Source organism: Rhincodon typus, chromosome 19 (genome assembly GCF_021869965.1).
Source record: "Rhincodon typus isolate 14 chromosome 19, sRhiTyp1.1, whole genome shotgun sequence".
In the NCBI taxonomy this organism is placed as follows: Eukaryota; Metazoa; Chordata; class Chondrichthyes; order Orectolobiformes; family Rhincodontidae; genus Rhincodon; species Rhincodon typus.
Genome location: NC_063350.1, coordinates 43,589,345 through 43,601,363, shown reverse-complemented (window position 1 = coordinate 43,601,363; position 12,019 = coordinate 43,589,345). Strand labels below are relative to the sequence as shown.

The 12,019-nt window shown below is 40.5% G+C and overlaps 1 protein-coding gene across 1 annotated transcript in view; it reads left to right on the top strand.

Moving 5' to 3' along the window:
• The window catches only part of LOC125485513 (formin-like protein 16), a 37,171-nt gene extending 32,888 nt beyond the window's left edge, over nt 1–4,283 (top strand). Inside the window, exons 6-7 of the mRNA XM_048608583.1 lie at nt 773–856; nt 955–4,283. Coding sequence (XP_048464540.1) covers nt 773–856; nt 955–1,083 — 213 coding nt within the window. The 3' untranslated portion in view covers nt 1,084–4,283. The remainder of the gene's footprint in view (nt 1–772; nt 857–954) is intronic.
• The last annotated feature ends 7,736 nt before the right edge of the window (nt 4,284–12,019 follow it).

The window sequence follows — 12,019 nt, the reverse complement described above, 5'->3', positions numbered from 1 at the left end:
CCTTAATTGTCTATCAGATTAGAGAGTGTAATACCGAACAAGCTCATTTCTTCAAGCTTTCAGAAGGCCATTATTTCTATTCTTAAATTTTCAGTGGGTCATGTTTGTGGTAATAAAAACAAATACCTGAGGCATGGTGTTCAATAAGAATTGGCTCAGCTGTCCAAAATACCTCCAGGTGCCTCTGATCCCTAAGATCCTTTATCTATTCAGTCATTCCCTTAGCCTGCATTGAGTTGTTTGAAACAGAACTCTTTGGAAGTAACGGTTATACCACAGGCTTATCAATTTGTCACTTTCTTGATATTCTTACGTAAGGTGTCCTCTCCCCTCATTCCTCATTGCAACAGAAGCCACAAAAATTATATAAAAAAATACAAATGATCATTTCTTCTCCCTTCTATCCTTGTTATCTAAGACATTGAACTGTTCACCTTCAGCATTTTAAAGGTCTCGTTTAATGCATATAAACAAATTTACAGAGGATCCAGCACCACTTACAGAATTCAGAAATCAAACTGAAACTATGTCTCCTCTTAACGATTAAATTTAAAGCCATACGTGGTTCTGTCCACTTTGGAGCACTCCTGAATTTCCAAATAAAAATAATGAGGTAACATAAGCCTTCATCACGATAATATAAAACCAGCAGGATGACGACTGGAATTAAAAGATGGATTTGGCCGCAAGAAAAGACTTTCTCCAGTTTCCTGCGGTCTTGTTGCTGGCAAAATATTTTGGAATCAAATATCTTTTCTTATTTTGTTTCCAGGACATAATTCAAAAATACGAAGCTAAATTGTCAGACTTGACCAAACAATGTGATGAAATGAAGAAGCTCTACAGTTCTATCTTGGTAATATTAATTGTGACACATTTTATTCAACTGAAAATTGTGTGGTTACCATTCAATGTTAAAAAAGTTTGATTTGCTTCTGTCAATGTTTCTGATAGGTTAAGTTTGGGGAGCCACAGAATCGAGATTCACAAGAGATGTTTGGATGGATCTCGTCCTTCATTAAGGATTTTAGGAGCATTGTCGCAGAACAAAAAAACTATAAATGGGAAGCAGCTCAAAAATGATGTGAACCCTAGTCAACATGAAACCTTCTGGGCTTTTCCTATTTCACAATTGAGAAAGAAATGTACTTGAGATTTTGTCTAGATTAATTTCTTAAATCCTCTATTTTATACTTAGGAGCACCTTGCACTGCAGATGAAATCAATTCTTGTGTACCAAAGATGCGCACATTGTAGTCTGCAAACTGAACATATTCATATTCTTTAAGATAATAATTTTAACTCCATTTAATTTATCTCCTTCAATGCTTTACATCTTCTGCAAGAACAACAGTTAACCTGCCCTCAAGTTTTCCCTCGAACAATAGTTCTTAGGAAAAAAAAGGTCTGAACTGACCCACTTACCCAATCGATGAGATGGATTTACAACTTTGGAAAGGTCATTTTGAGGTAACCCAGAGATACAGAGCAGCATCTCTTTCTGTGCAGCGCAGAATGTCAGATTAACAGAAATATGCCTCACTCCAGTTTAAGGTAGCTAAGCATTGCTTGCAGTAGGTTTTTGCAATGATATTCTTAGAATCTGAAAGAGTGAATCCATGCAGCACACTTACATGCAGATTAACATTCAGCTCATCAGTATGTGGAGCAGCTTAGTGAACTAGGACTGATATTTTTCTCTTATTTTTGATATTTTTCTACAGCTATGTGGTGTGAACAATAAAGAAATCATCTTATTTGATAAGACGGTCAATTTCTATCATAAATATTCTCAGGGGAGTGAGTGACAAAATTATTATGTCTGCCTTGGGTTTATATTCAGCTCAAACTGATGGGATGAAAGCATTTTTTAAATCTCTTGAAAATTACTTAATGAATTGAGTAAAATCAGTTCAGACAGTCTGAAAGCACCACAAAGACTAACTAGAATGTACCAGTGATTGTCACTAATTGGACAGTCCCTGTCTTAGAAGCTACAAGGATGGCTCTTATCAGAGGTTGGAATATCACTTTAATGTAAGGAGGAAGTTTTCTGAGGTTGTTATGATAGCAAGGAGAGAGAACAGGAGGGAGACTTTTTGACGTACAAAAATTGCACAGCTTTGAGTAAACATAATGGAATGTATAGTTACGAGTGCACAAGCGCACGATGGAAATTAATTCAATCACGTAAAACAAAGAAAAACATTTTTTTCAAAACCATTTGGTTACTTTGTTTTTATTAACAATGAGAATTTGAGGTCCAGATTTTGCAATGAGTTCAGTTACAACGGCATAGCTCCACACAGGAAAAAATGTCGCTGAAAGGGATTGATTTTGAGACATACCAAACATCCATAAAACTGTTCATTTCCCCAACTCTATATGACATTCACCGACACATCTCGTAATCTAATATGCTTTATGATTTAGTTTTCAGCTGTCAGAAGCCCCTTGGCCAGACCTATTCTCTTCATATAAATGACTTTAGTTTCTGTTTTGCTCAAGCAGAGATATAAACTTTAATGTCTTGTTTTTACTTGGTCTTTTAGAATTCACAGTGTCTTTTATGTGACTGATGTCTGAGTTTCAATTTCTCTATCATTATTGTCCCTGTATGTATATTATCTATCAGTCTGTCAAGGTTGTAGTGGTGTCCAGGATTGGCTGCTATAACCCTTGTGTGTGACTGTACTCAAGACCACGTGCTCAGTGAGATGTCTGATCAGTCTACAGGCACTATACGTAATACCAGAAAATGGAACAGTTTCTGCTATCTCAGTACTGAAGCGGTTTTTGGGAAATAATGGCATAGTGGTATTGTTTCTGGGCAAGTGACTCGGGGACCTGGTTTTGAATCTAACCACAGCTGATGGAGGAATTTGGATTCAGTGAAAGATTCTGGACTTAAAAGTCTAATAACGGCCATTGTTCATTGTTGTAAAAGCCCATCTGGTTCACACATGTCATTCTGGGAAGGAAATCTGCCATCCTTATCTGTTCTGGTCTATGTGTGACTCCAGACCTATAACTATGTGATCGACTCTTATCTACCATCTGAAATGGCCTAGCAAACCATTCAGTTCAAGGGCACCTGGGGATGGGCAACAAATGCTGGCCCAGCTGGTGACGCCACATCCCATGAAAGAATTGAAAATCTCCGCCCACGGTTCAAGTGTTTGACAGGACAGCCAAGGCAGGTATCACTGTAATGATTAAAATTCTGATCAGGGGAAGAAGGAAATGTGGCTGTCATTGTGAAGGAGAAGAATTCATGAAACCCGAGAAGGAGCTGAGTATCTGGTGGCTGTTAAAGGTGAGAGAAGTGACACGAAAGAGCTACATATGAACGTACAAGAAGAAAGGATCAAACTAAGAGTTCCATCATCCTATCCTACTTCATTCCACATGGGTCATATCATTAAATCTACTTCTCACTCCCCAGAGTTATACAATCTGAGAAATGCAATTTAGGGGGAGGAGATTTTCTGGAAGATGCACTGATGATTGAATAGACGGGGATCACAATCATTGGAATTATTTCCACCTTCTTTCTATAGTTTGAGGTATCTTTCTGCTGGTTACTGGTCTGCAGAGACTTCTGGGGCATGATAAGCAGAGCTCCTCTATTCTTTCCTATTGTTGAAATCAATGTTATTCAAGTAGCTTTGTGAGATCATTCAGGGTGAGAACACAGTGGATGGAATTAACATTCTAGGGCTGGAATGGGTTCGGGGTATGTCTACTAGATAATGATGGTGCTCAGCAGCCTGCAGATTCCAGATGGTTTCCTGCTCTCCAGCAATTTTGGTGGAGGTGTCCAGGGTTGTAGCAACACATGTGAAAGGGGGAAATGAATCAGCCATGTGAAAACATATTACAGGGGTGAAACCGACTGGATCATCAGCAATTCCAAGTAGATGAAATGACTGCACAGCAGACAGCCAGTCTGAGCACATGGAGGAATTTCTGATGCAAAAGGTGGAATAAACACAGAAAACATGACTTATGATGCTTCAGTTGGAGACACTGGGGTAGTTGCAGAGTTACGCTTTCAGAGGTCAATGAGACACAGCAGGAGTTGATCCACACAACTGGTCACATACAGCTGTTGGCATGTGAGGCTTTCCCTGGACATGGGGCTCAGCTATTCTTTAGGTGGCTGAGGTGTTGAGAAGCTGATCAGCAGCAACAGCTCCATGATAATGAGGGGCAGGGAGGTGATACTGTGATTGCTTGATTAATTTATTGTTGTCACGTGTACCAAGGTATAATGAAAAGTGTTGTTTTGCATGCTATACAGGCAGATCATGCCATACAAAGTGCATCAGGGTAGCAGAACAGAGTGCAGAATACAGTGTTACAGCTGCAGAGAAGGTGCAGAGAGAGAGAGATCAGAATTATTTGAGAGGTTCATTCAAGAGTCTGATAATAGCAGGGAAGAAGCTGTTATTGAATCTATTCGTACGTTATTCAAACTTTTGTATCTTCTGCCCAACCGAAGAGGGTGGAAGAGAGTATAATCAGGGTGGGAGGGGTCTTTGATTTTGAGGAGTAGGAAGATGATGCTGAGGGGTGGGTAGGGGATGTTGAGGGGCGGGGAGAGGTGCTGAGGGGCAGAAAGGTGATGCTGAGGGGCAGGAGATGACACTGTGAGGTGGAAAGGGGATGTTGAGGGATAGGGAGGTGATGCTGAGGGGCAGGGTGGTGATACTGAGGGACAGGGAAATGATACTGAGGGACAGGGAGGTGATAATGAGAGACAGGGAGGATTTCCTGAACATGGTGGAGCAGCAATGCCACCAGGCACCGTGCCAATTGAACCAAATGGGTTCTGATATGTGTCCCTCCTGGAAGAGTACCTGCAGGCCTTGCCAGTCATGTGGGTACAACTTGCCAGTGGCAAGTGACAATGACTTCTCTGGGAACCTGTGTGGCATATTGCAAGTGCCTGTCCATCAGAGTATCAAATCTATGATGATGCCCTGTAAGAGAGAGTACTGGAGTTTTTCCATGGGGCCAAATGCACCAATGTGACCATAAAGCACTAGACTAGGCAGCAAGAGATATTTATCATTTTGAAGGGGTTACATTCCCTCTACAGCTAGTGTACACTCACCATAAACATTGTCTTTAAGTACATGCAAAGTATGTAACCTATGCCTGGAGACAATCACAGGTGCCAAGGCTTTTCATGTCACTGGAAATTTCAAGGATGGCTTGCTATCCATTGAAAAAATAGCTGATGATAATTGTGGCAACAATACAAGAGAGACATAGAGTCACTAAAACTACTGCTATTTCAGCATAAAGACCACCACTGAACAGGCCGTAGGATTGATAAAGGTGCAGTTCTGGTCCATAGGTTGTGGGGTATCCTCCAAAACATTCACTCAGGTGTTTCTTACTCTACTGCCCTTTGCTCAGTATTACCCCTCCAGAGATGTGTGAAACTTGAGGAAATAAGATGTGGTAGAGTGGTATGCCCTTAAGAGGAAGAGAAAGAAACCAGAATGGAGCATATTGATCCTGCACTATAAGGCCATTCAGTCATCTAGCTGAGGAGACAAATCATTGATCAGGGTACGAAGGAAGCTCGCATCACAATAATCCAGTTCATCGTGGATTGCATTTGCCCAATACCACACCTGTCCTTCAAGAACTGTTAGTTAGGCATCCCCCTCCTTGGATACTAATGTATCCCTTGATTTATTACCCTAGAGTTGGTCACTTTGGCAACTGGTTCCAAAATATCTTCCATGCAAGCATGTCTGCCCTTTCCCCACAATATTTCTAATAACTCAGCTCTGTGTTCCAAATCCATTTCATCTTGCTGGTTGCCGAATGGCCTGAAAACAAGAGGGTCGTATAAATCAGGTTTCTCGAACAAAATACCTCGTGACAATAAGGGTTAATCAACGAACAGAAACATAAAAGTCAGCCAAATGAACCCCAAAGTTTATCTGTGGATATGACACTGTACAAATGTGGCTGTCCTGCAAGTGCTTCCCCTATAGTTAATGGAGAAGTAGAGGCACACTGCTCATACATGTATACCTATTGTGGAGATACCTGTGGCAGTCATCCTTAGCATCTCAGTGCCAGTGGGAGCACCACAACAAAAGCTTTCAAAACAATAGGGAGGCCTCCATGTGGGAGTTTGCTGTATCGACAGTGCCTATGTCAAGAGGTGTTAATTTTATCATTTTCAGTTAGGTACAGTCAGGTAAAGGGTATTGTTCAGATGGTTACTTGAGCACATAACCATATGTCAGTTTCATTTCAACATTTGATTTTTGTTACAGTGCTGCTTTAAGAGGCTGTCAACTGTTAAGATTCAGTTTGATTAATTCTCAAGATTTTCTATGAGACATTTTACAGGTTGTGCAAAATTGCAGCCATTTTCTATTACTGCTCAATTTCTGTTTTCACTTCTGCCCCACCCAGCTGATATTTGGTCACCTGATGTGGAGGGAAATGGGCAGAGTGAATCTTCCTCATGGGTCTGTGCCTAAGTCCGGCCAGGGTGACAATCAGCAGATCCTGGCAGTGAGCCATTGCAGAGCTTGCTGGGTCTGACTATGTGCTTTACTTCTGTGTCTGTTATGTCTGTGCCAGCATGTTCCTGACAAGGGGGTTGTTGGTGCCTTCTGATATATTTGAGACTCCACATGACCAGTGGGGACCATGGGGCTGGGATTAATTACACAAGCCCCAATGTGCGCTCGCGCACACACATTATATACACACACCACAAAGACTTTGCATATAATTAATTAAATTTCTGTTAAACTTTTGATTTTTGTTAATGTAAAGAATGATTCATTAGCTAAGTACATTTTCTTCATTGATTTCATACTCAAGCATGTAAAGAGTAGGGTCTGCTGCTGGGCCTGGTCAAGCTGGCTGTTAACAGTCCAGGCAGAGCATCATGTTTGCTTCACTTTAGTGTTAATGTCTGCTTGATCCTGGAAAGAGGAAGCATGTGGTATCCGTTAGTACGCTTGAGGCTTTCCAAGACCAACGGGCATTTCAGGGGCTGTGTATATCATCTAAATCCACAATGTTATTTTAATTTAAATTTATTCCCTTTAAAATTTAGCTCTTTGTTATATTGCTCCTTTAAGGGCTAATTCCTCTGGGAATTAGTTAATTTGATTTTCAAGTTAATTTGTTTCAAAGAAAGGTATGAAGGTCATTGTTTGACTGTGTTGGCACAGTGGTAGTGTCACTGCCTCTGACCCAGAAGGCCCAGGTTCAAATCCTACCTGCTTCATCGATTTCTTGTAACATGTTTGACTAGGTGGGTTAAGAATATCCATGCAGGTCACTATCAGAAAAATTGTATTTCATCAGGATATGCTTGTAATATTTCATTCTGAATAAATATATCACAAGGAAAGGCTGGCTTTGGTTCTTCCTTCACCACTGACTGTTGAGAATATAGTAAGAAGGACCATGGGAAATGGTAATGATAAAGGTGCCCCATGACATACCGTCTCTGCCTGCCCCAGCCCTTTTCTGGTGAGCATGCACATATACTGAACCTCAACTGCTGGGCAGGGGGTGGCACCTGGTTACCATCCTTGCATGTTGCAACAACACTGCACCTGAACGGTACATATTCCAAAAGCTGGTATGCGTGCACTCAACACTATACTGCTTACAGCCTTCCATGAGTTAGGGCATTCTTTCAATGGATGGGCTCACGTGTAAGAATGGATCTTCCAATCGCTTCCCAAGGGTCCACACCCATATTTGGCTCCTGTTTTCTGGCACTAATCTCCAGAAAGGTTAATGGTTGTGTCTCCCCTCTATTTTCTAAGGAGAGCTGCCATCTCATCTGTTATTACCAACTTGCACAGAACTTTGGTTCTGTTGTTTGCAAATAATGCTAGGCAAAGGTATGGAGTGAATAAACAAGGACAAATGGCCAGACCCTTCACTTGGAAATAATAACATAGTTTCATCCTTTCTCAGAGAGATAGCTATCTTCCTCTTAGCACTTCTCTGCCCAACTGGCAATTCAAAGACCTTCTTGCTCCATGACAAGGATTATATCTAGATGCACTGCTCCATCACCAATGTGGTTTTTCACTCAAACATTGCATGCTCTGTTACTGTGTAAAGGTAAGAGCAAAAAAGATAAGATTCCACTGTTCTCCTTCACTGCACCTGATGGCTCACTCACATGCAATATCCATGGCTATTCCACAAATACTTGTGGTGTAACGATTGCCTGGGTGCTCAGAATTGTGCCTTGGAACACAAATCTTCACATTTCCTGCACACTATCCATCCCCAGCTGTGCTGGTGACTCCAGAACTGGAGACTAATCATCTGGCTGTCAAACTGCACTCCATTTGCCAAAATTCAGACAGACAGTGCAAGATTCCCTGCACTGCATTCATGCTCTACTGTACTGTAGCTGTTCAGATTTTATTCAACTCCAGCAATATCTTGTTTGTCGAGCTGGCTGATTAGCCCTTGGAAACACCCAGAGTATATGGGGGCAGCTGGTGAACTGAACCAGAAAGCTGATAAAGTGCCTTAAAATTCAATTGTTGATGCCAATGGTGCAGGAAATGGTAGGGGCTGCAATGAGGACAGAGAGACTACAAATGAGAGTAATAGCCTTCTAATGGATGAGGATCTACAAGTGGGAGGAGAGGGGCTGCAAAGTTAAAAAAAACACACATTTCTTAATTAATTATTGCTCACACATTGGCATCTCAGTTTTCCTTTGTTCTTAACCCTTAAAATATATTTTCTAATATAATGCAAACAAAGTAGAGATATGAATATACACACTTTAAAACAAAACAAAATTTAATGGAAAACGGAACAGATTCCCCGTAAAAGGTATCACATTGTTGTTATTAAACTGCATTACTGTGACTAATAAAGTTTAAAGATGGCTTTCTAGTGAATAAGACAAATTCAAAGAATTAGTTGTTGCTTCATGGAAGTCAATGTACAAGGAGAATTATTTCTAATCGACAAAGTTCTGCCAATCAAAAAATTTGTCAGTATGCCCCAAAGATGTGTAAACCAGTTCAGGTACAAGGATTGAACTAATATTTAAGACATATATCTGATTAAAGCAATTTTCTAAAAACCTTTTAGGGGTTCTATGATAGAATTGAAGTAGGGTTCAATTCATTCACTCTTTAAAGCAATGTTTAAAGATAAAATCTTCCGTATGTAATTTGCTACAAATGAAATTGTCATGATTTATTGAAGCATTAAGATTCATTAGAATTGGCTTTGATGGAAACACAAGAGTTCTGACATCTCTAAGCAGTATACCTGCGATGATTACATTAGGGAATGTAATCAATGATTACTAAGGGAATGAGAGAAACATAATGTCAGTGAAAATTGCACAATATATAGAGTGATTTACCTCATGCAAATTAAGGTTCTCTGTTTTGTTTGTGTGTTTACAACAAGGAAATGAGAAGCCAAATGATAAGTGCATGCCATGTTGACAGATACTTCAGCAGTGAAAGTGAAAGCTGCATGTACCTTTCCCAACATGTACTTCAGTGCTACAGCATCTTTCTGTTCTACATTTTAATTTGGGATAAGAACACACTTTAGCAACATAAGAACTAGAGTAGACCACTCAACCCTGGGACCCAACTCTGCTATTTTATTAAATCAAGGCTGATTAGTACCTCTACTAAATTTAAACTCATTTTCTTTATCCCTTATAACCTTTACCTAACAAAATAAATTCTTAAAATTTCAATCAATCTAATTCTGATGACAAACATGTGAATGTGGGAAAATCATGAATGACTCTTTACTTAAGGTATATTTAATTTAAATAAAAATGAATAATGATTTTAAAAGAAACCTTATTCAAAATAGATATTTTAGAGAAGGTATCCCTGCAGGATCTAAAGATCAGGTCAACTTCTGATTGCAGTAACAGATTAACTACAGAAGTCCTCAGATTTTCCCAACTATTCAAAACCCTGTGTGTAGATGGGTTGCCTATATTTTTCATAACAACAATGCACTTTAAATCTGGATTAACCTCATATTGGTGAGTTTGTAGCAAAGGAATCCTAAAACCTATTAATATGAAACCAATAATTAACTCAATTAACATTCCCTTTATCTTTTGCTCTGGGCTTTCTCACCATCTGTTCTACTCACTCCTCCTCCACCTTTGTCGCTAGCATAAAGTACACCTTTCTCCAGCACCCTTCAGTTTCAAAGAAGAGGTCCTTGAATTTAAAATATTAGCCCTGTGTCTCTCCGCCTTGATACTGCAAGACCACCTGCCACAAAGTGAAGCCACCAGTTTTGTTTTACTTTAGATGAAAAGTCACAGGTCTGAAATGCTAATAGTTTCTCGCTCCATAAATGTTGCGAGACTTGCTGAGCATTTTCCGTTATTTCAGATCTTTAGCTTCTGCAGTATTTTGTTTTTTTTTTGTGGTGGTTCCATCTTACAACTATTTATTGCAGTTAAAAGGAACATTTTGTTTTTCTTGAGTCATTCATGAGAATATAGGCATTGTTGGCTATAACCTACACTATTCCATTATCATACATATGTTTATCCAATGACCATTTAAATGCCCTTAAAGTTGGTGAGTCTACGACTGTTGCAGGCAGGGCATTCCATGCCCTTACTACTCTCTGAGTAAAGAACCTACCTCTGACATCTGTCCTATATCTATCACCCCTCAATTTAAAGCTATGTCCCCTCGTGCGAGCCATCACCATCCAAGGAAAAAGGCTCTCACTGTCCACCCTATCTAATCCTCTGATCATCTTGTATGTCTCTATTAAGTCACCTCTTAACCTTCTTCTCTCTACCGAAAACAGCCTCAAGTTTCTCAGCCTTTCCTCATAAGACCTTCCCTCCATACCAGGAACATCCTGGTAAATCTCCTCTGCACCCTTTCCAATGCTTCCACATCCTTCCTATAGTGCGGCGACCAGAACTGTACGCAATACTCCAAGTACGGCCGCACCAGAGTTTTGTACAGCTGCAACATGACCTCATGGCTCCGAAACTCAATCCCTCTACCAATAAAACCTAACACACCGTACGCCTTCTTAACAACCCTATCAACCTGGGTGGCAACTTTCAGGGATCTATGCACATGGACACCGAGATCTCTCTGCTCATCCACACTACCAAGAATCTTACCATTAGCCCAGTACTCTATATTCCTGTTACCCCTTCCAAAGTGAATCACCTCACACTTTTCCACATTAAACTCCATTTGCCACCTCTCAACCCAGCTCTGCAGCTTATCTATGTCCCTCTGTAACCTGCAACATCCTTCCGCACTATCCACAACTCCACCGACTTTAGTGTCATCCGCAAATTTACTAACCCATCCTTCTACGCCCTCATCCAGGTCATTTATAAAAATGACAAACAGCAGTGGCCCCAAAACAGATCTTTGCGGTACACCACTAGTAACTGAACTCCAGGATGAACATTTCCCATCAACCACCACCCTCTGTCTTCTTACAGCTAGCCAATTTCTGATCCAAACCGCTAAATCACCCTCAATCCCATGCCTCCGTATTTTCTGCAATAGCCTACCATGGGGAACCTTATCAAACGCTTTACTGAAATCCATATACACCACATCAACCGCTTTACCCTCATCCACCTGTTTGGTCACCTTCTCAAAGAACTCAATAAGGTTTGTGAGGCACGACCTACCCTTCACAAAACCGTGTTGACTATCCCTAATCAAATTATTCCTTTCTAGATGATTATAATTCCTATCTCTTATAATCCTTTCCAACACTTTACCCACAACCGAAGTAAGGCTCACTGGTCTATAATTACCAGGGTTGTCTCTACTCCCCTTCTTGAACAAGGGGACAACATTTGCTAGTCTCCAGTCTTCTGGCACTATTCCTGAAGACAATGACGACATAAAGATCAAAGCCAAAGGCTCTGCAATCTCCTCTCTAGCTTCCCAGAGAATCCTAGGATAAATCCCATCCGGCCCAGGGGACTTATCTATTTTCACAC